This window comes from Pleuronectes platessa, chromosome 16, assembly GCF_947347685.1.
Source record: "Pleuronectes platessa chromosome 16, fPlePla1.1, whole genome shotgun sequence".
In the NCBI taxonomy this organism is placed as follows: Eukaryota; Metazoa; Chordata; class Actinopteri; order Pleuronectiformes; family Pleuronectidae; genus Pleuronectes; species Pleuronectes platessa.
In genome coordinates this window covers 8,832,178-8,859,549 of record NC_070641.1, presented here as the reverse complement: position 1 = coordinate 8,859,549, position 27,372 = coordinate 8,832,178, and the positions used below count along the sequence as shown (strand labels likewise).

Genomic DNA, 27,372 nt, shown 5'->3' with positions numbered 1-27,372 from the left:
ATGTGTTACCCACACACACACAGATCTGGCAGCAAGTTGAACGGGGGGGGGGGGGGGGCGGCATTAATGAGTCACTTACTGAACAAACTGCATAATGAGCAATAGTGAAGCTATCAAAGATGAAAAAGACACTGTGACAGCCAGACAAAGTCAAAGAGTCTGTATTTTACAGGTTCACTGGACAAAACGTTTTTTCGGGCCTTCTCTACATCACTGCAGGTATTTTGTTTAAAAAATAAACTCTCCATCCACACGTCCATCATTGTACAAAATATTTTTTATTCAGAACACAAAAACGAATACAAACGCTCAAACAAGCATGTCAGGCCAGCAGGTGGCGATGAAGGCTTAATCAACGTCAAATACCAGAGAAGAACATTGTGAGCGTAGTGAACTTTAATCCAAGTAAAATTGGTTGAGGCCGACGCCTGCGAACGCCACTGATGTGGAGCAGTGATGATTAATTTAGCTGCGAACTTAACCAATCATAGAGACGCTGGTCTATAGTCGCCATTGTTGTTGATTCTGGTGCACAAAGCAACATTCGGCGTGCGCAGAGTAAACTGTGATGTCATCGTTTCCCAAGAACTCAGTTTTACATGAACACAGAAAGCACTTTGGAAGGTGTTTGTAAAATCTTAGCTTTAGTGATTTAAAAAGCTGTTTGCATGTGAACGAGAGGCTCAAACACAAAAAAATTGTTTTGCAAAACATCTGCATGGCCTGGTGTCAGTAACAGGAAATGAACTGTTAATTAACAGGTAGGTTCAGAGATTATTTGTTTGATACCTTTCTTAAAGCTTGGCAGACAATGTGCTTTTCTTTTCCAATCCTCTACGTTGTGTTAAATCAAACTGCACGATTTAATCAAATCATTTCAAAGAGAGAAATCCAGCGTTTCTCTGTGTGATTCCACTACGAGTGGAACGTCAAATGCTGTTTTATATCACATCACCGTCTTGATTAAGACGACAGTTTTAGCCACAACATGTAAACACTGCTACAACCACATTCAAACATGTCAACTACAGTTGATAACAGCTTCTGTAATAGCAGCCCTGTAAGAAAGTGAAGTGTGGAACTTCTTAAAGTGCAAGATGGCCGACTTTCTGAATGTCGGCCCTGAACAGATCGCACAGGAGACAGTTCATTGATCGTATGGATCATTAATCGGGTGTCTTGACCGCCCTCAAACTGCATGTCGAGCAGCGATCGATCTGAGAGATATTCACCTCGATTTAAAAATTAAACTCAGCCTTACACTATCCGCCCATTTGAAGACATGTTCGGATCAGTCCTCTTTCATTCAAACTGAGAATTGATTATGCCCTAGAAGAACAGCACTTTGCACAAACATCACTTTCTGGATTGTTGATCCTCTTCACTCGGCTTTCATGAGCAGTTTCGGCTTCAAAACTCGAGACATCGTGCGAGTCAACATGCCACAGAATTCAATTTACAGGGGCTCAACATTGAGTTTTCTGTTTAGAGCTAGGAGAAGTTATCTTTATGTGACCGACTCCCAGATCGAGGCTTCGGGTTTCCAGTATCACAGTGAGAGAATAAGAATATTCACTTCATCCCCATCTACAGAGATCTGTATTACCTCCTCCGATCAGTCCCTGTTTTTCTCAGCTGAGCTTTCCCTTTAGTCATATCGAGCCAAGTCCTTTGGGTATCAGTCTTTGGTGTCTCTGGATTCCGGAGGAGCGAGAGGAGGACTGGGAGGCAGGAGCAGTGAGGAGTGACTCTCCAGACCACTAGGACTGTTTGAGGCGTTTCCGTGGCGGGCCCAGGAAGGGGCACTGGGCCGAGGCCAGGGAGTGATATGCTTCTGCCACGAGTTGCGGTTGAGAGATCACCATGGACTTCCAGCCCGACGTGTCCATCACCTCCGCTGCGTGACTGCGAGAAGAAGAGAGCAACGAGAGGAGGCATGAAGTAGAAGAAAGTGACTAAATGTTCAAAGAAAACAAACTTAATGGACAAAGTAACGGCACAAACAACTCAAGAGTTGGAGATTATATGACACCATCTGTGTGGAGTACAGCTCTGAGACATTAAGGATTTGTCATACCAGCTGGCAGGCCTGTTATTTACTTAATATTTTTAAATATTTAACCCCAGAGGTCATTTTTGAGAGAAAAAAACAAAACGCAAATAAAAAGGCACCAGTCAAAGACCACAAATCTGTGGGCATGTGATGAGCAAGTGTGTTTAGTCACAGTTGTGTCACATCACGTCACATCATTTCTCTTTAGAGCCCTGGTTGAATCGTTTCCTTTATAGCAGAGGACTATTTGCAACCCCCCATCGCACATTACATATGGTTATGAGCTGTGAACTCTTCAACCAAAAGATTATATTCCCTTCACACATTGTTTCATTCTTATAGTTCTATCGAGTTCAGAGGAGGTAAAAACTCTGCAGCATTTTACACAGAAGAAAAGGGAGGGAAACTTCAACAAAAACCAACATATGTTTTTAATGATTATATTTTTTTTTTATTGTTTTTCTCTCAGACTTTTTCTACCATCTCTCCAACACTGTTAATAACTTCACAGCCCCTTAGATTTAGTTTGCAACGCTTTAGGGGAATCCTAACTGACTTTGAATGAATTTATTTTGTTAGGAATTGTAAACCAGCATTAACTTTTTTTGATATGGTGGAAATATTATATATTAAGTATTAAAAATGACATATTTGTTCTCTAAATATTTCCATATTTCCAGTGGATGATATTTTACATTTCCATCATAATATAAATATATATAAATAAAAAATGACATCATCTCTACTGCAAATAGAAATGGATACGTTTTAGAACGCAGCTGTTTCTGCTTTTACAAACATTCGACATTTCAATACCTCAATCTAAATAGAAAATCCTGGTTTCAGGTAGAAAAACAGTACAAGTGACTGGAAGCAATAACCTGGTTATTGTGCAAAATATTGGAGGTTCTTTATTGATAATTTTTCATGATTCTTTGTAGGTTATGGCCATTTTAAAGCTACAGGGCTATATGAATTACCCGTGTTTGTGGGGAAGTAAAAACTAACGGAAGCCGGACAGCCCAAGAAAGTTGGAAAAATCTTGTAATTAATTTCTGAAAGTTTGACTGGTGGTCATCATCTCAGACACTGTGGCAGTCCTGACCCTCCCAACACCCTGAGGGTGCTGAGCTGCACTATCACGCAATCCACTGTGTGGCCTTTAATGACATTCTCCACGTTTCATTTGGAGTAAATACACAACAGTGTTTGTGTGTTCACATATATTTATGTCTTGGCATGTCTACCAAGGTGTGTTTATGTGTGTGTGTTTGTGGTCACACGCTCTCCACACAGCAGCTCCAGACCTCCAGCCAACCTCTGACCCTATTCTCTGTGGAGGATGTGAACCCCTGCTTACAGTAATGGCTCGTATGCTGAGGCCGAGGCAGCGGGCCAACGAAAGGGCACGAGGGGAGCAGCCACAGCAGGAGAGGAAGGAGGAGAGAAGAAGACAGCAGCAGTGACAAATAAATAAATAAATAAATAGCAAGGGAGGTGAGTAATGAAAGTGCAGAGAGAAGGACAGGAGGGGGCCGAGGGAACAGTGATGTGGAGGTATATTAAAAAGAGGCCAAGACATGACCTCCAGTCAGCAGATATAATGAGGCAAACTGCCACAATTATCAAATATACTAATTTCAGAAAACCACAGGTTATTTTCTGCTTCAAAAGACCCGTTGCTTCAATTACTCAGGTTGCATTCGCACAACTTACTATGATTTATTCTTCAAATATTCTGGAGCCTAAAGATTCATGTTAGGCAAAGAAAGAGTGTGTTAACTCTTTTCTATAAACAAAGTGGATAAGGAGAGTTTGGAAGGCTTTACTTTCTGCTACACCTCTGGAGGGGATGAATAAAGGAGAGAGAGGTGGGATAAAGAGAACTCCCATTGTCTCGCCTAAATGACTGTAAGCTGCTTGTAAAGACTGGTCTGGAAGGAGGTTGAGATGCTACTGGGGGGGGGGTTATTGGCTCCTCCGTGTCATCTGTTTTCTGTATTCGTCCTCTAAATTGATTTTTGTTTTGTTGCTCTTGTTGCTGTCGATTGTGTCCACGGGAGGAGGGTTGATAAGGCTTTGCTGGCCAGGAGTCCCCCGTGGCCAATTTTCCCACCACCACAACAACACTCGCAAATTAAACTGTCATAATGCCCATAACCACAATTAATGACAGGGATTAGGGGCAGAAATCTGCATTACTGAACACCTCTAGGTACACATGAGCTCTTGAGCGCGGAACAGGAGAGGGAGAGAAAAAGGCAGGGGAAGGAAAGAGGGAGGAGGGGCGAACAAGAGGAGAGACGGAGATGGAATCCGTTCGGGAACAAGGCCAGGAGATGGAGTCAAGCTGCAGAGGGAGGACCGATGAATGGACAAAGGGAAGTGAAATGTGTCTGGCTGTGAGACAGAAAATTCAGATAACAGAGGGAAGGTGATGAGCAATTTAGGTAGTGACTGTGAACAAGCTCTTTGTTTCAACTGGGCATTCGAATACGGGATCAATCACCTCTCCGTGGACATAAAAAGGAGTCATTGATGCCAATAGGACTTTTTTTCACCTAAACGGGCTGCCTGCAATGTGATTAACATCGGCAGTTGAGGTTTATTGCTCAATAGCCCAATGTGATCTGGCGGCAAAATGTTTTGATCTTTGGATCCAATTAAACTGCCTCGGGAAACAAAAATTGCTCCCTCTAAATTAATGACTTGCTGTGTGTGGTGGAAACAAAAAAAAAAAAATTAGTTTGCATAAGAGCGGAAGTAGTTCGGCAGATGGATGACGTGACGTGTAACTCGCCAGTTGATGAAGTCCACAGCCTGTGTCTTGAGCTGGTCGGCGCTGTGCAGGTCGGCGAGGATGAGGATCTCTGCGGCGTTCTCCACAGAGAGACTCGTGCACAGGGCGTCCTCGCACATCACCTTCAGCCGCTCCAGAGCATACTGCCGGTGACAGAGAGAGCACGAGAGGGAGGGGGAACAACAGGTAAACTAAATTACTTAAACAATGCTGCCACTAACAACTGCTGTCGCACTGTGTAATGATACGGAAACACAGAATTGCTCCACTGCAGCAGGCAGGAAAACAACGGCTAAATTGAATAAGAAAATATATGACCAGGAGAGGGGAAAGTGACAGTTATGCAGACGGAGTTTCCACCACGTTTGATTACGAAATTGCTGGGGACAATAATCTTCTGTTTTTGTCAAGCACACTTCAGGATGAGTTGTAGAGGATCAGCAGAGACTACAGGGGAATTTGCATCACCACCAGTTTTTCAGTTCAGCAAAGTATTTACCAACACTAATGATGTGAAAGTATATTAATTAAATACTAAATACTAGGACTTGTGTGGAGCTGTTTAAGCCCCTGGAAATCGACATCCTGCACTTATATTTGTATTTGTTTTTGCATGATCCTGTTTAAGTCAATAAAATAAAAATTATAATAACAATAATATTCAGTCTTTCTGCAGCTAAAAGCTAAAGCCGCTGTCTTCCATCGCATCATGTTGTATATGCCCATGATGTCGTCTTCACTTACGTCCTGGCAGGAGAGGAGCTTATCTCAAGAAGTTCTTTCTTGATGAAAATTGTACTTTCGTGATTCTTGTTGTTCAGGGTTTGTACCCTCATGGTGGTATGAACTTACTGTAAGTCATTTTGGATAAAAGATTCAGCTAAATAAAAAGCGAATGTAATAAAAGTTCAAATAACTCTGTTCATGTTTCTATGTTGAGAAATCACTTGGATCAATACGTTTTATATGTTTCTTGGGTGAAGGTTTATGTCAGATTTGTTTATTTATTTTATCTATTCATCAATATAATTTCAGTCCTTTTATAAATTATCATGGCTTTATTGACTTGAAGAATCGTTAAGCTTAGGTTGTAGGGATATTAGGGATGAAGCATCGAAGATAGTCCAAGAACAAAACATTTACACGATGAGCATTAATAAGGACGTGGGGAGTAGCGGACCATTTCTATCGCGATCAAAGGGTTAATACATTAAGACACAATAGACAAAATACTTTAATCTGTAACTGCAATAAAATATTGTTCATTCAAGAAAGAAGAATATAAGTAATGTAAGGATATTTGAATAGAAAAGAAAATCAATAATCCTTTCTTTATCAAAATGCTGAGAGGTTCTGAACACCTAATGCAGAGAAGTTTGGAAACGCTGCCGACCCTGATTTGGTTAGAAAACTCCAAGGTAGCAGTTCAGTCTGGATGGGCAGAAACTGAGATGTAATGAAACGATGATGTTGACACTTACAATCGCTTGGTGATTGGGTCTTTTAGGTCACGACAGAGCCTTTGCTAATTTGCCAGGCTCCTTCCACATCACCCTCTTCCGGGAAAAAACACATAAGCCTCAACTCAGGGGCGGCCCCTTGCATGGGCAGTTGCCAAGGACGCAAAATGCCGAGAGGGCGCCACAAGAGGCTGATTTACATGCAATGTTAGTGATACATGCAATGTAAACTAATGCAGTAATGTCACACCATCATCTTCTAAACCTGGGGACCCACCGGAGGCAGAAGAGCTGTGAAGCGCCACGAAAAGCTGTCCACCTTTTCGCACCCATGTTAATCAATTGGGATGTTTACACTGGCAGCAAAGCGCCGGGAAGCAGCTCGCGATCTGCAGCGATGGTTTCAGGGTCTGTTCTACTTTTTTCTGCTCGCCGCGAGCGAATCTGGCCAGAAAACATACTTTAAATCTAAATTAAACGATATAAGTGATACAAATGTATAATATAGCTGATCAAACATTCATCCCATAATTTGTAGGCTTGCGTAGGTCAGTCACCTGTGAAGACCATCATCATTTACCGGGCGCCAATCTGAAATCTCATCTTGGGTTCCAGCATTGCCAGGGCCGGCCCTGACTCAACTACAGTGTAGAATGCAATGGATAATCAATTGCAAGCGTTTCTGACCCTGTTGTCTTTGCTAACAGCTGTTGTGCAGGTAAATTCTGCATTTTACGATGAAACAACTGTTTGCATGTATATGAGACGAGCTATTATCCAAACATTTCCTGTTTACACCTGTTCACGCATGCCAAACGTGAGTGGTCACGAGATTTGTGAGGGGTGTGAGTATGGACAGGGACTAAACCTGGTACAAAACCCCAATAATATAAGGGCGATGCTGAATCCCTCGGCCATCTCTTTAAAATCAGTGACTCAGCTCCTGAAATTTTATACGAGATTGGGTTTTTGTTATCTATTGGTCCGTAAATCCTTTGATGAGATTTCTGTTGTAAACATGCTTTAAAAAAACAGCCTCACTTATTAAGTGGATAAATGGCTGCTTCCATCATAACTGTGAGCAAATAAAAGTTGGAAATACAACTCAAGCATCGCGTTGCTATTAATGAAACAAGGGCAATGATTTCCATGAAGACTGGGAAAACAGTGAGAGTACAAGCAAAAGAAAGAGAAGAGTGGGGGAGTACAATATGGGTTGAGATGAATAGAGCTTACATGGTAAAATAAAGGATAGATACAAGGTCAGTTCAAGGGTACACACAGTGACGGGTTCATTGTAAATGAGTGCGTAAACTGTATATACCTCCCACAACATGTATGGATGAGATTATAAACGTGAATGTGCTCGGGAACTAAACATTAAATGTCTGTTTTCGGGGAAATTATTATGCGTACTGTCTTGTGAGTAAATGTCCACAGAAACAGGTGCACGCACGTCCACACGCAAACACGCTCTCTGTACCTTGTCAGCTGCAGCCAGCAGGTCATCAGCCATCTTGTCCAGGTTGGGGGCCTTGCCTGTGTAGATGAAGCACATCATCTCTTTGAAGACATCTGGCTCCACGTCATTTATCTCCACACGGTTCTGAATGGGAGTAGAGGACAGGAGAGAATACACAGAGGGTTTAACAAAATAAAAGGCGAGGGAGGAAAAGGACGCTTTGACAATCCTTCAAAACCACACACGGCGGCGGCTGAGTGTTTTTTTATTTCATGTCGAGTGTCCCCGAAACCTTAAAATCTGAATTAAACTCACTCACCTTGTTTCGCACACAAAGGGACAGTCAGCCATGCAGTGATTCAAAACAAGTTTCAAATAAGAAGAAGAAGAAAGAAAACTAAAAGGATTCTCTGAGCAGTCTGAACACGTTTCAGTAAAACTCCATTCTAGTACATTTTTTTAACTCTTTTCCGCTGATTCCTGAAAATTAATCCCAAGCATTCATTCCTTGACAGTGCCTGCAGCCAGCGGAGCGGCTTTATCGCTCGCTGGCACAGTGACGGTAACCTGAACCTCTCCCTCTGCACAGAGAGGCAGAACAAAGCAGTAAACCAATTATAACAGTGCTTTATCGTCACCACGGTGACCAGGGGCGTTTTAGCGGGGTCAGGTTGGGTGTACCAACAGCTTAGTGCATTTGTGACAACTCTGACCACTCGACAGCAACATAAAGACACGGAGGAATAATGGAGGGAGAGCCCGGATGCAAGGGGTCTGCTTTTCCATGGAGCTCAGATAACACACACAAACATATGTGAGCACGCATAACACGAATCTCCTGCTTCATTATGAGCATATTGCTTTTTAAATTAACTACGGGCTCTTCCTTGAGAAGTAATTTTCTTCATCACACACACCAAATTTGATATTGTGAACACAATCCAGTATTAATTTTGCGACGGCAGTGTGTTGGAGTGATAATGAAATAATAAAAGAGAAAAAGAAGCACAGAGCAACCACAGTGGAGGTCACATGAGAAACAGGACTTGTTTCACTCCTGCGAAGGCGAGCTGTCAACGGTATCTCGTAACTAGACCTCACTCATATAGTTACAGTATCTGAAGCCTATTCACAGAGCAGTCATCTATTAGCAAGCTTCTGTCTGAGCTCATTTGTCTCTCTTCTATGCAGAGGAGACGGTCACTATAAAAGCATCATCCCTGCTGCAGAAGAGTGTTTACCCATCTATCTGTTTTCTGTAAATCGTACAGGGACATGGCCCACCCTCTCTCCCTCGTACTGATGAAGACGCCCAATTAAACAGCAATTAAGATGCATTTCCTGGCTCTATGCTTTATAATTTCCCCATTCGAGCCGAGCAGGCATCAATATTCCGCTGACGTGACGGCTAAATCAGCACGGTTCAATCTCACCACCTCATATCATATGAGCACAACCAACTGTGGCACAAGGGCTCTCAGCATCGCACATGTGCACATACACACACACACACGTGGGAACAAACAAACATAACAGAAAACAGAAAAGTCAAACATATACACTTTTATTCAATGCATCAATCACGTCAACTGCACTCAGGACAACTAAGAATTTAAATCACAGAGGTTTCAATTTAAGTTACCATAAAACCCTTTCAATGCTACAGTGCTTAACAATTACAGCAATGAACTCAGATAATAAAGTGCACACAATGGATGAGATGGTTCTAGCCAGAGCTCTATTAAACTGCACATAAAGTGACAATCAACCACTGCAACTTAAATGTGAGTTTGTAGAATTCATACCTTAATGTTTTGCTATTTTTACAATACTTTTTTCAGACTGTTTTCAGCCACTATATTTAAAATATAGACTGTATTTATAAGCCAATATTATCTATTATCAGAGATACAGTATATTAGCATTAGCAAAAAAAGCATTTCAGCCAATGGTCATGCCAGGAATCGGAACAGCAGAAATCATGTCTTCACAAATGATTGTGTTCCAGACCTTTGGTGCTTGTGACCATGGACCGTAAATATTAGATAGATTTGGAAATTAAACCAAACTTTCCCACTGACAGACGGCGCCATCATTCACATTAGGAGCCAGAATCTGCGTAGTGGTGGGGGATAAAGCTTGTGAGTCCATCTTAGGTGTCAATTATGATGTTTCCCCCCTTTTAATAGCATCAAATAATTAGTTCAAACTAAACTTATCAGAGACAGACATCAGTAATAGAACAATCTATTATATATATATAAGTATAATTGTAATAATAAATCAAATGAAAGTACCTTGTTGGACGTGTCTACTTTGTACTTTTTCGTTTGATAAAGGAGAAGGTGGACTTCATGACCTATACTGCAGCCAGCCACCAGTGGGCGATCAAAACACCTTGGCTTCATTTCTGGGAAGCTGCTTGTGGTCCATCTTGATTTACAGTCAATGGTCGTGACTATTTGCACGGCTTGTTGGAAAGCTATAGCAGCTTCTGAGCTAACTGCAAACAGACTAACCAGTTGGGAACAGGCACAAAAGCTCTCTGTTTTCTATTTTAGGGTGTTGGCTATTTACCTTGTTGTGGCATTTAATCCCAAAATGTTTCCATAATTTCATTGAGTGAAGTTAGGAAATGGGCAAAAAGCAATGCAACAAGCTTAATTCCTAATTTCTTCAATCAAAAAGATACATTTAGATATTCTCTTGAATTATAACTGTTTCTAACCCATTCCTCTTTTTACAGAGCAGTTCATAGTGGAGAGAAGAGAGTTAAATAATAGTGGATGGTGCAGAGCTGCAAATTGGCTCCAACTGCCTCAGCCATTTTGAACTCTCTGTCTCTCTTTTCCCTCAAAGGTCAGAATTTGATTTACAACAACCACATAAGCAAAATCCACAGACTGCAGTGATTCTGTCCAAGAAATTCACTTTAAAGCTTGTGTGACTTAACTTTGGTAGGGAATGCGGCACAGTAATGCTAATGATATATCGGACACAATTCAACACCTCAGGCAGCACAGACAACCTAATTTGTGCTGTAAAATGTCCTGCTAGGTGCATGTAAGAGTCACAACATGTAGGTGATATTTTGGTTATGTGCTTATGATCGAAAACAAATATTGTCTGGGGTGTAATTCAATTTGTTCTAATGCTGGTAATGGTATTAGTCTAAAATATTTAGTATGTGCAGCTCCTATGTTGTATCTGAAACTCAGCCCCCAAAAGGCACCACAGCACCAACTCCCTCCTTCAACCCAGATTTCATCGTGGAAACAGAGAAATTACCGAAACTGAGGCGGAAGTGACTCATTTTCAGTGGTGCCGTCTCATTCCGTCCACAAATAGCACCTTGTGCTTTAAGAACAATTTCAAAGTCCCAGTAATCACATCACCACTGTGCAGATAGCTGTTGTGAGGACACCAGATAATCGGAGCTGCAGACAACAAGGGGTAACGGAACACGTGCAGACACTTTTTCAGACGCGAGCACTTCCTGACGCAACAGGGAGAAAGATAAAAATGTAGACGTTGAACTCGCCAGAGAGGAGAAACGGGAACAACAGAGTCAAGTGCTGCACTCACCTTCATGCTCTCCTCCATCTCGTGTTCAAACATGGCACTGAACACCGGCGAGCGGGCTGAGGCAGAGGGAAACAAAAGACACAGAGAGAGGGGGTTTGTTATTGTGCGCAATGTGGTTACACGGCGAGGTCTCTGATATCTGTTAACAGCCTGCCACAGGGCCAGAGCAGAGTGAGGCGGATGATTGACAGCAGCGACAGCCGTAGAAGCATCGAGTGGAAAAGGTTGACTGCAGCTCCTTCCTGCTGACAGACTCATGACGACCTCTCAGGTTTGTTTAGCAACTATTTGATGCTGATAGACTTGACTAGACTGGAGCTTGTTTGAAACATTATGCTTTAATTAACGTTTGTCTTCCCATGGTCAACTGCTGCTATTCAACATAGACTCTTCTAACATGGTGGCATAGAGAGAAGGTATACGGTTTATTAACTCTGCCATGCAAGAAGTGTGTGTTTTCATCCAAAAACAACAGAACGGATGAAGAAACCTGGTGGAAGGATGTGGTGTGGGTCAGGGAAGAACCCATCACACTTTGGTGCGGATTGAGCACTTTCATCTTTTCATCGCTTTCTCTGAGATTGCCTGTTTTTTTCCATTTTCACTCATTTTCCAGACATATTTAGGCAGCTGATATCTACGAGTCTTTGCAATTTGGTGTGACTTCAGGTGTCTGCTCAACTGAATGCCATTCAATTTTTATAAAATAAATTCACACTTCTTAGGTGACTTTCAATGGGTTTTTATGTCCTTACAAATTCAAAACGAAGTGCTACAGTTTCTAAATATTCTTGAGGCACAGAAACATCAGTTTAACCCATGCTTGAAATGAGAAATACAATTTTTGACAAAGTAAGAAAGAGCTGCTGATAATTGACCAAATGTAAAAGAAAATGGTTAAAAATAATGTTTGCAATGCAGGATCTATTTTAATGATTCCAATTTTCACTCAGATTTAAATTTGTCAAGTAGATTTGTACCTGTATTTAATACTCAAAGTAAACACAGATTCAGTTAAACAAAATCATGACTGAAACGGTGACTTCAAAGTGTTTACAACAGAGACAAATTTATGATTCTGGTATTTGAGTTTCAATACCGAGAAGTTGATGTATAACTTTCTGAACTGCTCCACAGTGTGTGTTCTCTCTAATCATCACCGACGTGACCCCCAGATGAAGAAGTCATCTTTAATCTCAAGCACAGACCGACGCTGCTCGGTACCTGATCCAACCACTGGGCTTCAAATAACATCAATCACTTCCACTGCTGTATGATAATTGTGCAAGCTGAAAGTAATCACCCCCTCTTGTCTGTGCAGTTCGGCTTCAGGCAACGACACCATATACTTTCCCTATCATCCTATGATGGTGGTTAGTCTCTGCATCCACTGAGGCTGAATCCCAGAGATGAGGTTGAGGCTGAAGTTGTTCACCAGCGCGGGAAGAATGTGCCTCTTCGAATGTTAGTGCTTGGCCTTTTACTAAGGATCACATCTCAACCAGTGCTCTCTTCTTTTGGTTCACTTTGTTTGATGATGTGCTCACTGGGTTACCCTTTATAATACTGTTTTTTAATATGCGCCTAATTAACTAGTGATTAAAATTTAACAAATGTTTAACACATTATTAAGTACGTGTCAAAGTCAGTGGTATGCTAATTAATTTAAGTGCTTAGTAATCAGTTATTAACTGCGGAGCTAGCTACCAATTTAATTACTCATTTGGAAATAGGGTGTCATCCATCAACTCTGCCCCAGCCACAAATAAGTATTACTAGAGCCTTGCCTGAATGGGAGAAATAGCTGTCCCTAGTCCATTATCACTTTCACCACTGTGGGTTATTTCCTTATCTCTATTAAAAAATGTGACATTTCAGTTTGAGACTTATGGATTTCATGTTCAAATTTTCACTTAAAACCCTGCGCTTTCACTCAAAGATACCCTAATTGTGCATACATTTCCTGTGCTCCAGCTTTAGCTCTTCTCACACTGCTTCAGTGCACACGGAATTGGAGACTCTAAATCGGGCATAAGTGTGAGTCTGAGTGTGAATGGTTGTCTCTGTATGTAGTCCCTATACGCTGGCAACCGGTCCAGGGCGGGATTGGCTCCAGCTGCCCCAGGGACCCTCAAAGGATAAGCGGTAAAGATAACGGATGGATGGACTAAAACAAACTAACATCAGGTTGCACACAATGTGTTACAGCTAAACTGTGGCTCAGGGTCAGAGTAATGTACAAGGATAGGAAGGAAACAAAAATACCAAAGTTATACTTCTGGGTGTCCTCAAAACTTTGAAGGAGTCCGAGAAAAGAAAAAAGAACTTTCAGACATTGTTCTGGTAAGAAAGTTCCTGTTATTTCATGATTGTGTAACAGATTACATATTTGTCAGTGCCAAGGGGATTGGCTAGCAATCAGAAAATTAAAGTCGTAGCACAGTTCTTTTCTGCTGAAAAGGTAAATTGTTTTGTCTACAGGGGAGTCAAGGGAAGCGGGCCAGACAATATGTTTTTTCTTTTGAACAGTTGATTTGTGGAAACAGCTCAATAGTGATGAAGATTGGTTTCAGAAAATACTAGCAGCAAACTAAAAAGAGTGAGTTTCGCTTCAGGATGTCTCAAAGACAATAAGATTGGCTGTAGGTTCTTGGTTAATTTCCGATAAGTCAAATTGTACAGCATGCCAAACAATTGCATGAAAGTCAGTTTCATCTATTCATCCATCCATTAGCTATAGTGTTTATCCTTTAATGGTCACAGGGGGAGATGGAGCCAATCCCAGCTGACCTGTGCGAGAGGTTCGGCACACCCTGGTCAGGTCGCCAGTTTATCACAGGGTTGACATATAGTCTATAGAGCCAAACAACCATTCAGACTCACCTTCAGAACCAACACTCAATTTAGAGTCTCCAATTAAACTATAACCCCAGCCTGCATGTCTTTGAACTTTGGGAGAAAACATGACTTTCAACAGAAATCCCATGCCACACAAAAAGACCGTGGCTGAACCAGGATTCAAACCAGCAACCTGATGAACATGATGTTGGTATCAATCCTTTCTTTATACATCAGTTAAAGTCAGAAAAAGTTTGTATGATTATTCTTTAATACTTTAGGCTAGTTTTGACATAGAATAGAGTGAACATCCAACTATGCACTGAAAAGAAAGTTAGCCCTGAATGCCCAGGTGGACTATGGGGACAAACTCACAATAAGTCTGTCTGGTGCAGCTCGGTACTGGTGAGCTCATACTGCAGCAACAAAAGGAAGGGGTGGAGGAGAGAGAGAGACAAGCTCCTTTTATACAGCGCATTCAAGGCGGGAATGTTGCACCTTTATTCTGTCTCGCCAATATGTATAAAAGATGTGATAAGGAATGAGGGGACATTGTTGATACGCCTTTAAGCCGGAGGCGGTGGAAGTCACATAGGCGAACGAACATCTGTGTAGAAACGAGACAGAGCACTGCAGGACATATGCTGTTGTGTTACACATCAAGCCTTAGATTCCAAAACACTAGTGTGCTATCTGAAATCCAACAGGGGAGCAGCATTATACTGGCTTTGTTTGGTTCAACGAGCGAAAGCGGCATAGTGAGGGGTCTTCTTGATGGCATTCTCTAGAAGGGTCTCTGTATGAAAGAGGCTTCAGAGAGTGAGGGATGGAGAGCGGGTCACAGAGAGTGAAAGAAGGAAAAGAAAGAGAAAGTCGCAGGAAGAGGGAAGAGGACAAAGACAGGAGGTAAAGAGAGCAGAGGGAAAATGAGATGAGAGAAGAATAAAGAAGTGCAGACTGATAGGAGGACAAATAAAAGGATATGTGAAAACTCAAGAGGAGGTAGGAGATGGGGAACGGTGAATGGTGGAGGAAAACGGAGGAGAAGAAAGTATTAAAAGGAAGAACATTCAAGTAAAAGGCGAAAGAAAGATATTTAGAAAAGGTATCGGAGAGATACAGGGGAGAAGGTGAGAGACAGAGCGAGGCGGTATGAAGATCACATGGCCGACGTGAAGCCAATTTCCGTTGCTCTCCTCCTTCGTTTGATCCCTCTCTGTCCGTCTCCACGGCGATTAACGGCCGGGAGAGTTGTCACGGGAACGACCGAGAGGGGGAATAACGAGGAGGAGGGACGTCGTCTGGGCCGAGCAGAGCGAGGTAGAGAGAGAGGGCGGAAGGGAAGGGCGGGGAGGGGGAGAGAGGGGGGGGGACCCCAAACCACAGCAGCACATAATTAAAATGGCTCCTCACACACACACACATTTCAACAAATCCAATAATGAACAGCCTCTCGTTGCCTCCGCAGAGACACACAGTTCACCAGTTCCCTCAAACTTTTCACAACCTGATGCTGGCTGTCACAAAAGTGTCAATATCTGCAACAAATGTTTCAAAATGCATCATTGTTGTTGTTTTGTTTTTCTTTAAGTGTCTACGACTAGCCGTGTTTGAACAATATGGATTCCTGAAAGCCACAGAAGAAGAAGACAACACGCAGGTGCTGAAGGTGCCAATAGCTGATTCCTGTATGGATATTCAATATATTCTAATTTAACCATCCCTGTGGCAAGCAGTAGTATTCATTAAAATTAATAATTTGTATTAGGATTTCCTCTGGAATTTAATTCACTGAGGAGAAGCATTTGAAATAGCATTTAGACTGAGAATAAAACTTTGAAATGAAATGCGAGATGATAATGACAAACTCCACCATGAATAATTAATAACTCCACCACGCGTATTAGTTTGGAGGTGATGTCGAGCTAAAACTATTAGGACTATTATTATGTACCTCACAGTGGTGTCACTCATACTGTATGAACATTTACATTTTAATATACCCGACAGCCTAACAACACAAAAAAACAAAATATATGAATTGAGTACTTACATCATTACATATATATTCATAACTTAGTTCTTTTTTAATCCTTGTATTGAATGTAATTTTCATTTTTATATATATATATATTTTTTGCACAGCTTTAATGGTCATCATCACCAATTATCACCATCACTAACACCAAGCATCCACATTTTAATGTATCTAGAAAAATATTTTCCTTCTTCAGGTCTCTAGGTTAAGCAGTGTCACATATAATAATCCTGGCGTAGCTGTAAAGACAATGATGGGATAGCCAAGTTGCCATTGGCTGTTGCCATAGCAACCAAGGTCATAGAACAGACCCTAAAACATTTGCTGAACAGAACTTCGGGCGGAGGGAGTGAGCGGTCAAAACGCTTCTCCTCAGGGCCGTGAGATGGACAATAGTATTGCAGAGAAAGCTTTAGACATCGTGACTCAGGGAAACATGGTTCACTGATTGGGATGCGGGGCCTTCACATGTGTACGTATTTGTTTAGTCATATAAAAGCAGATTTAAGTTATATGAAAGCAATCTGATCATGTCATCTTGGACATATTTTTTAAATAAAATGGGTGGTTTTCACTGTATTCTGCCGTTCCTGTTTTACTGCAAAAGAGACTAAATCATACAGAGTATTGCTGTATCCTATTATGATCTTGTCAAGAATTAAGATCCCGCAATGACTTGAAAAATTCTTGTTTTCATGAATATATCATTAACTAAAATCAAAGTATTTCATTTCCATACATGAGAAGACAGGAAGCCTGTTGAACCTGATTCCAAGTTTCAAAGTATTTTTTTGTGATTGAAAACTACGTGTTAAGATTGGTACCCGTCCGCATTTTTTAAATGTAGCCGAATGAATGAAAGGACATCCTCACCTGCCAAGATGGCTTTGTGCGCCTGGAATTTCTGGCCAGCGACACAAAGGGAGCAGTCTGTGAATCTCGAGTTTTCCCACAAATCCCCGAGCTCCTCTGCCAGCCTGCAGTCAGGAACCTTCACCATGTTCATTGTGTTCTGGCCTGAGATGTTCACAGAGTCCTGCACCACACTCACCTGGAAACACACACACATACACAGAGTACATAAGCACAAATTCCTCTGTCACTCAAACATGCTGTGAGTGATTAATGTGGATTCTCCGCCTCTGTAATCAATCGAGAAGCCACTCAACATGGGGGCTATTCAAAGACAACCTATTCTTTCCTCTTTATCCAGTCGGACTGGCTGCACTCTCAAACAAGCCAGAAAATCGGCACTGAAGTCAAATTGGGTGTGTGAGTGTGTGTGTGTGCATTTCTTTTTTTTGTGTGTGTGTGTGTGTGTGTGTATGATAGTTGTCTGTTGTTGTCTGTATGTCTTCCCTGCTGACTTCACCACCTGTTCCAGACAATGTCAAGCAGACTCATTTATCTCTCAACAGGACTCCCCGCAAACACACACACACACACACACACACACAAACACACACACACAAACACAAACACACACACACACACACACACACACACACACACACACACACACACACACACACACACACACACACACAACACAATTACTAAGACATTTCTGACTGCCTTGATTGACTTGCAGCTTTTGACCTGCTTGCTGTGCCATTGTATCAAAAAATGAATTACGTGGCTGCAGCCTGTTTGAGAACAAAGGCTTAGTCAATTGGCTGGTTAGTTAGGAATAAGGAAAAGTATAAAATATTATAATGTTCCCCTGATGGCATCAATAGAGTGTTGAAGCAAAGAAGGTTCAAACGATCAGGGTTCCTGAAGTGAAAGTTCTATGAATGTTACAACTAAAAATGGTTGATGATTATTGAGTGTTACAACTTTAGATGGACATCGCACTCCTGCATCTTGGCAGACTCAAACAGGGACCATTGCTCAGCAAGCTAAGTAATCTATTGTGCAGATATCCGTGTTGGTGCTATTGAATGCACTCAGATGCTTCATTGCAGGATTCCAGTTGTAGTGACTGTAACTGGACTGTGATACAGAAGCTACATCTGAAGTCTTAATACTCAAGAGGATATCAACATTGTTTATATGTCTTAATGACATTGTCAAACACTGATAATTCAACATTGTTAATTGTACATCTAATAACAGCATCTTACAGTTTTTTGTAAGTATATAAGTTGCTCAGGTTGAGAAATATTAGCGATCATCTTATAAAAATTCCTGATTAGTTTGAACAGAAGCATTTGAGTTGTGACAAATAACAAATTAATAAAATGCAATGCAATGAGAGAAAGTTGTGTAAAGCGGTCTTGTTCAGATTTTTTACCATTTCAGAATTTAACCACACTCTTTGTTGTGCAACCTTCTCCAAGGTAAATCAAATAACACAGACTTTTTAATCAAGATACAACAATTACTTTCCTTGGAATTGAGTGAAAACATCACAAAACATTCTATTTCACACTGTAGAAGAAAGTGATATAAATTTCTTAAATCTACTCCTTTGTCCAGATCCGCACCAAACTCTAATGGGTTCTTTATTGGCCAATGTCCCCAAACCTATTCTGTATTTTTGTGGAATCTTGCTTGCAAACAAATTAGCAAACAAACAGACACGTGTGAAAACATGACATCATTGGTGTGGTATCAAATGTCTGAAATGCCTGAACTCATCCAATCAAACTCTTTGCTAACACTGATAGGCTGCTAAAAAAAGGAATAAGGAGACTCTGCTATTTCACTTTCTACATATTTCTGTCTGAGATGGGTCACTTGGTCTTTTCTCTGAACAAAATTACAAATATATAAACCATGATGAAAATAAGGATCCTACTAGAAGGTACTATACTAGACTTATAGATTAATTCAGGTCAAAAACACTATTTTCTCTCTTCAGATCATATAAATCTTTCATCTTTGCATCTAAGACATCAACAGATTCTAACATCACTGAAATTTTTGGTCTAGTCATGATACACCTGGGCTACGATTTTTGTGTAGATCGGTGAAAACTAGCTGAGGGGCTTTTCCTTAGATGGCGCTGTTGAGCCATTTTGCCACGCCCATTTCAAATTACTCCAGAATACAATTACTTTTTGGGGTTTGAATTTCCTGCAAACTTTGGTAAGAATTTGAGCATGTCTAGGCCCTGAAAAAGCCCAAAATGGAAATACAAATCCTTCAAAATACAATATGGCCTCCCACCGTAGGTGCTCGGGCCCTAACTTCTCATGAATAACCATACTGGTCAATATAATTTAACAGTTGTTTGGCTGAAGTTATTTCTTGAGTTGGCCTTGTATAAACTTTTAAGTAATTCAACGCTAAAAATATCACTTGAGAGATAATATTTATATATTTGATAAACCAAGCACAGATGATTGCTTAAGCAGCAGTGGCTCTTCTGAAAGCGGGTTGATACAAATAGATTGTCTGTGAACTCTGGTGTCTGTTCTTCATAATAATATTGAAGGCTCATACGTACGCATTGTTTAATCTAGACTTATCTGGCAAACCGAACTTTTTCATCATGATGGAATTATGCTGAAGTACTCGACGGCCTCACGCTGTGTGTGATATTATTAAATCATCCTTCTGTGGAAAGGTGAGAATGTACAGGGGAGAAAGAACATTATGTCTACTTCACAGTAGCTGATGAAGTAGACATGTAGTAGAAGTTGTTTTGTTCAATAATGTATGAAACAGTAACAAATGCAATCAAATCTGAAATATGAGATCTAACTTGTCAAAATGTCAAATGTGTTATTAAGCTTACAGTAAAATATAACTGGAAAATTTGAGATTCTGTATTTTTTATTTTTTTTATTTCATACTGACTGGCATTCAGTAGAGTGCATACCTCCACAAAGGCCCAACAGTCCACTTATGAAAGCACATTTAAAACCACTAGATCTGGGTTTTCATTTGAATCTGCACCAGACTGCACCCGATTTTTCATCAAGGTCCATGAATTATTCTCTGATAAATAAATCAAATATCTCACAATATAACAGTTAATGAAAACAATTCAAATAAAACTGGAACCACCTGCGGATTCAGATCCACACCTAAATTTGTTTGGGTTCTCCCCTGACCCATACCACATCCTTCCACCAGGTTTCCTGAAAACAGTTATTTCTGTGTAAACTTTCTTTCAAACAAATAAAACAAACTGACAGGGGTGAAAACATAACCTGTCAGGAGTTTATTACTATTAATCAACATATTTTTTATTTTGAAAATGTGAGCCAAAAAAAATTCACACAAAATGTTTTAAGTTTATGTTTTATAATGATTTCCATCCATTCAAGGTGATTTGTTTATCCTTATGTTGCATGTTGTGCTACATGTTTTGTATATGTTAGGGATTTTTCAAAACAAAACCATGTTTTTAAGAACCTTTTTCACATCGTACTACATTATTATAAGGAATTTTATTAATTCAAAGAATACTTTAGGATTATATTTTATTCAGCAATTATGATATTGTCAGGTAAGAGATAACACTAGAAAAAGATGGAGCAAATTCTCACACACAAACACATTCAGGGCTGTTATCAAGAAAACGGCAACAACATCATTTCAAACTGACCTTGCTGTTTAAGCTTTAGCAAGGGAAGCTGAGACCCAACTACCCCACCCCTCCAGCCTTCTGCCCGCCCACTCGCCCAACGCCACGTCCATCCACCTATTCACCTCGCACAAAAACAGACCTGAAAAAGTAGGAAAAGCGCAAACAATAGAGAAGTGCGTGGCAAGCAGGAAATTGAATGTCAAGGAACTTGTTTGCTCCTGATGGAGGTTTGAGGGTTAGCCTGAAAAGGACAGAAAGAGAGAGAAAGAGGAAGATAATACGACAGAGAAGGAGAGTGAGAAAAGGGAGGAGAGGGGGAAGATATAGGGATAATACAAGGCAAAGAGAACACAGATGCAGAGATACCAAGTGACAGTCGGACAGAATAGAGTGAGGGAGAGAGTGTGAGTGTGAGTGTGAGGGGGGGAGAGAGAGAGAGAGAGAAACCATGACACACAAAAGGGGACGGAAGTGTGTGCTCTAGCTATTGTAGGGATCTACAATTGGAGATGGCCTCTCATAAGCAGCTGCTCATTTCTGGAACAGAAATGAAAGGAACACAGAGACGAAAAATTTGATGGATAAAAAAATTCCTGTGTGTGTGTTTCCTGTTTTTTCACCCCTATGGTGACTTCAACTTGAATACACACTATCCCATGATAGTCACTAGGGTGGCAGAAATTAAGATCCCCAACGGGTACACACTGCCTTTTAAGCGTCAGAACTTGGTTTTGGTTCAGGGGTAGCCAGGCTAGTAGTTATGGTTAGGGTTAAGCGGCGTGGAAAGTAATTCAAGTCCATGACCCCATTCAGACCACGTATTAACTTGTATCCTGAGTGGTGCAATCACAAGTGGTCACAGCTCAGAACATGTCTAAATGCACCCAAACGCTTACTCAAAGCATCTTGAGATTTGATCGCTCAACGTGGGAACCTAAGTGTCCTGGGCCACATATGAAGGACCGTCTGCTCAGCTGATGTCCTCTGACCTGCTACAGTTTCACAATCAATCAAATATATTTTGACTCTTCTCAGGGCCCACATGCTGATTTATTTGTGGCCAAATATCAACACTGATCATCACATGAATGGATACCTTTCTAATCTCTCTTAATTCAGCCCCTCCTGACTCCTCTCTCTCACTGGCTCACGCTGACACGCTGACACGAACATAGTGACATCAAACTTCATTTGTCCTTTGTAAACAAAAATGATACACGTGACTCTTTGCCTATAGAGTGGAATCAATGAGAGTTTCAATCTTAGGTTGTCACAGATGGAACAGTGAGGATGTGTTTTAGTTCCAGGTGGGAACAGACAAACTCAACACTGACCACTAAAACCAGTTCAATGTGATGCCCCTAAAAGTGATGCGTGACAACATGTGTGTGTGCCTGTATGTGACAGTCTGGTTTCCACAGCTGGCTATGTAAATCCCACTCCAGTAAGGATGCAGTTCTGGCTGACATCCATCCATCTCTACATACTTTCGAGGAATGCTCATTCACATGAGGAGGAGAAGGTCCCAAGCACAGACACTGGCATTCATAGAACACTGATCAGTGACACGAAAGGCAGCTGCTTTGTAGAAGGGGAAGAGTAAAAAGAAAAAATGTGAAAAAAAACAACAGACAAGACAGACAGATGGACAAAGAGACCGAAGGCTGAGGACAAAAGTTCAGTGAGCTCAAGTTGGAATGAAAAATGGCTTTAGGAGGAGTAGGAGGAGGAGGGAGGTCCAGCTCCGTGTCCTGAGCACAAACTGAGAAAATAAACAAGTGCTGAAATTGGAGAGGAAGCCAGCGAGCCTGGTCAATGCGTCTCGGTATAAATAGCCCAATTAGCATGGGGGAACCGTAGCTGGGCTCTCAGACGCAGCATGGTAAAGTCGGTCTAATTACTGGCTAACTTGACCAATTATTCCAGTGTTTAACCAGGCAGAAACTAAATCGCAGCACCTGGTTATTTAGACGCTCTGGCCGCCCTGACAGTCTTCACGCTATTAGCTGTCATCTTCGGTCTTTGTCAACCTCCTCCTCTCTCTCTCCTTGCATTTCCTGCTTCTTCAACACTCCTTCTCATACTGGACTCACGGACAGGGATGTAGTGAAATAACATACTGTCGATACTGGCACACTTTTGATGATTATGTATATTTTTGAGTAAAATGGAAAGCCTATATTGAAGAAGAACTATTGTGTCTAAATTCTTAACTCACTGTTTGCGTATAGTATAATGGTCACCTCTGTTTAGGCCAAATTGAAAATGCTTTTTCGTGCTCAATTCTATATACGTATATATCGAAACGGATAGAGCCTCATGTCTGAACTTATTCGTTTTGTCCGTATTTGTGCTCGTTTCCTGAAAGCTTATGTGCATGGACCTAACAAAATGTAGCAGTACTACTGGAAATCATGGGGAGGCAGTGTAGCCATTAGTTCAAGCGAGATAACCAAAGGACACAAGGAAGACATTTTAACAATAGCAGAACTTCTTAAGGATAGAATTTTCCAGGTGGTAAGAAGCTAAAGGGGTGGATATGATGTTACTTTGGCCGATCACAGAGGTGACAATGTACTTTATCAAAACCTCCTCCTTCATTGCCATGTTTGTGGTTATCAAAAAGCTATCGCCTCTACGTTGCCCTCTAGTGGATGTATAGTTGGTTACCAGTGTTGTGCAAGCCCTGCACCGATGGTTTCGGCGATATTGATGACATATTTGATATGATATAAATGATCAAATATGCATCACATACTTTGTATTCCCCTTCTATTGTCCTGGAGTTTTAATTTCCCCAATTTTTCCAATCACATAATTAAATGTCCCCCTGCCCATCCACTACAGCCACACAAGCAGTCATATAGATAAAAAGAGAGAATGGCGGAGGGGGGGGGGGGGGCGGGGGAGACCATCATCATATACCCCCAAACCAGTACATTGAACGGGTTACATTCAACAACAAGCTGAGAAAGCAGGATCGCGGGTTGACCGGTGCTGAGAAATGCGCGTCCGGTGTGAACAGCCTGGCGCCTCACTTTCCACCTAAAACTATGAAATGAACTGAACTATGAACTAGTTCCGATTTTAAATGGTGAACTATGAACGGGAACTATTCATGTTTACTTGTATGAACTGAACTTTGAACTAGTTCATGAAAGGTGTGAACGTGCACAACACTGACGGTTACCATGTTCGAAATGGAAGTATCTCTTTACGTATGCAAAGGCAGCGTATATGAGTGTTATGATGTGATTAAAGAAAAAATAGCTGTGCTGTGGTGGTCTCCTCCCTCAGGTCTGAATGCTCAGAGTGAATGAATAACACTCTACACACGTAACATACATGCTGCTGTGCGAGAGCAGGGACGAAAGCTGCAAACTGGAAAAAAAGACCAAAAAACGCAAGCAAAGCAGAAACGGAAGGGTAAAATAACTCCATGAGCCAGGGAAGTGTGAGTGGGAGAAGATATCACATGGCATGAACGGGCGCACAGCAAACACATGTATAAGCACACTCAGAGAGCAGGCTGGGACAAACACCTCTAAGTCTAAGCATATGACAGCTTGCAGGAGTGGGTTACAAAAACTCTAGGGGTTACAATCTGTAAAGGATTTAAGCCACATATGTGGAGAAATGATTTTGTCCCAAGCTTTTTAATCCACGTAATCAGCTGACGTTAAATACACTGTAGTGATTTCTGATGATTGATAAGTTGAGTTTCCGCCACCTCGTTATCTCATGCATTTGTGCATCTGCTGCAAAAATGTATTACAGACTTTCCTGTCAAGACAAAAAAAAATTCATGACAAAAGTCAACATTTGCATCTTCTTGCCATTACCACTCTTGTTTCCTGTCATTTGTCAAGTGTTTGTTATCATGGTAGTGATAATGAAAATTGGATTTTGGATTAAATGATGATGTCCTGTTGCTACAGGGCCGTCAGATAAGAAAATGTTTACTTGTGTCGTTCTAAGCGGGCATGGACAAAATCTGTCAAATCTGCTAGCAACGATCCTAAATACTAAAGCATTAAGGGTTAGTTATATTTCATAGTGATACAAATGGAGCTTAATTGTTAAGTATCACCTGCTGGTGGCACAAGTAGAAAGGTCACAGGCTAGTGAAAACTCAACAGGATTTTTCCTTTGGAAGCATGTATGCACTTGGCATTATATCTGTTGGCTGACATTTTATCAAACGCTTGGACCATAACAGGGAACAAGTGACCAAAAAAGAAAAGATTCTTCCCTCTTGCTAATATCATGCTGGTAAACAAAGTTATATTTTTTAAGGAAGGTGCAGGCCATACTGGACTGTAATGAACAACCCCTTCATAGGGAATATGTGCTTCTACCTTTCAAGTAGGAAAGCTATAGTTGATTATTTATGCTGAATTTGAACAATTGATGCCACTAGGACACTTTTCTTGTACAATAAGCTTTGACTCATCTTTGTCTCCTTGAAAAAAAAACAGGATTGTATTGTATTTTTTTCTCTGTCATCTCTTGGGTATTTGCTTTAACTGTGGTATTAATGATGTTTTGTATGTATTTTGTAACGCCTGGCTGCAACCCCATTTTCTTTGGATAGGATAACAAATTTGATTTTACAACCAATCTGCTGATTTGAGTTCGTTACTTGTATATACCAGTGCACATAATGGTTTGTGGAACAACAGGAAAATATAATAAATCTATTTGTATAGCACTTATCTGAAAGAAGTTAAAAGTCCTTCACAAAAAAATCCATGGTAAAAAGATGAATAAACTAAAATAAAAGGTGTTCAATTCAGTACAATTTTGAGGGCCAAATCTTAACCTTCAAATGTACAGAGAAAATCCAAGAGTTCCGACAAATGAAGATGCACTCAACAAAAATGTTTGGGTTCCTTCTTGGGACAAATTTCCCAGCAAATTAGTGCTGTCAAACGATTAAAATATTTAATCGCGATTAATCGCAATAAATCGCAAATTTTTATCTCTTCCAAATGTCCCTTCATTTATTTTTTTTCCATAATTTTTTTTCTTCGTTTTAATGCTCTTATGAACATGGAAAAGTGAATTGGCTTGCTTTATGCAAATGTTTTATTTTATTGAAAAACAACATTGCCAAACAGGGCGATAAAAAATAAAATTATAAAGTGCACATTTCAGGTAAACAAGGACTCAGCCTATAGTGCAGCTAAACCATGGCTTAATATTTTCTTTTTTTCAAGTTTGCTGTGAACATAGCATTTAGGCCTCTTATTTCAGAAACAATGAACAGTAACAGTTAGGTTACCAATAAAAGTTAAGCCTACTACTTCTTTGCTTATATAAGAAGTAACCTATTTTTAAATAAATACAAACATATAGCTTCAGCCTAATAGCTTAAAAATATATATTTTAGTTGGCGAAATATTAAAACAAAAAGCGAGAGCAGGTCAGACTGGAGGCGAACACAGATACTGAAGATCGGTAGAAACCAACTGCAGCTTCTGCTCTGATCAAGACGCTGAGGCGCTGATCTCTGATCAGCTGAGACCAGAGAAGCTCTGTGTTTTCCCTGTTTCCATAGTTAAGAGGCAGTCAGTCACTGAGCGTGACCGACTTCACGTGAACGAGCTCTGATCTCACTGTGTCTCTCTGAGCGAGTGCGCGGTGGCGGTGGGCGGAGCCGCCGGACCGGTGCGCTATCTGGGAGGACACACACACACATACACACACACACGTGTGAGAGTTGGCAGCTCTGCGTTAATCTCGCGATAAAAAAATTAACGGCGTTAAAATAGGTTTGCATTAACGCCGTTAATAACGCGTTTAACTGACAGCACTACAGCAAATAAATGAAAAGTAATTATCATTTTTACCTCAAAAGTCATTATGAATCATCCACTGAGATCTTTACACATTGATGACAAATTTCCTGGTAACTCAGCCAGCAATGGTGACGATATCATGCCCTCTCAACTGACTGTCTGAATGGAAAATTTATTTAATCCCTGTTGGCGTTAATGGTCATGATGCATTCTGCTTAAAACTCAAGGTAAAGAATAACAGTAATGAAGAATCATTGCCACTGAATCACCATAATCATCATTTGTTTTGCTAATTAAGTTCCCGAGATAAGTACTTGCTAACGTGCTCGCCTCCCAGTTAGATCCACAGACATCAAGATGGATCTGTCGTAAGCTCCCTCTCAACCCTCCAGGCAATGCAGAGTTAATATTGAGTTTCGGTGCCCAGATGATTTATTCATAATGCATCAATTCCTGCCTGTTTATGTGTTTGTTTATGGATTTACAGTGTTTTACCATGCGTGGAATAGTTTGAAAAAGAAAAAAAAAACATCAAATCAAATGAAATTCATTAAGTTATGGAACACTTGTTCTTTTATCTCCCTCGTCTCATTTCTCAGTCAGTCCCGTTCATTTTCAAACACGTAAACACGGGTATCAGGGAGAAAAACAGACTCATGCACAGACATGGACAGAAACATGCTTACACTTGCCTCATCAAACTCCACACACACACATCCTCATGTGCTTTCACTTGCTGAAGCTGGAAAAAGGAAATCTAACTCTTTTCTTTTTATTTGGATAATTTCCTTC

The 27,372-nt window shown here is 40.8% G+C and overlaps 1 protein-coding gene across 3 annotated transcripts in view; it reads right to left on the bottom strand.

The window, feature by feature from the left end:
* Positions 1-259: 259 nt before the first annotated feature.
* Positions 260-27,372, bottom strand: part of spop (speckle type BTB/POZ protein) — a 98,884-nt gene continuing 71,771 nt past the window's right edge. For 2 of the 3 annotated variants that reach the window (XM_053444037.1, XM_053444036.1), the window contains 4 exons: positions 17,110-17,287; positions 11,361-11,416; positions 7,797-7,919; positions 260-1,905 (listed from right to left, as the gene is read on the bottom strand). In XM_053444037.1, coding sequence (XP_053300012.1) covers positions 1,603-1,905; positions 7,797-7,919; positions 11,361-11,416; positions 17,110-17,287 — 660 coding nt within the window. In that variant the 3' untranslated portion in view covers positions 260-1,602. Of the gene's footprint in view, positions 1,906-4,853; positions 4,997-7,796; positions 7,920-11,360; positions 11,417-17,109; positions 17,288-27,372 lie in introns of all 3 variants that reach the window. The other variant, XM_053444039.1, reaches the window with a different exon arrangement.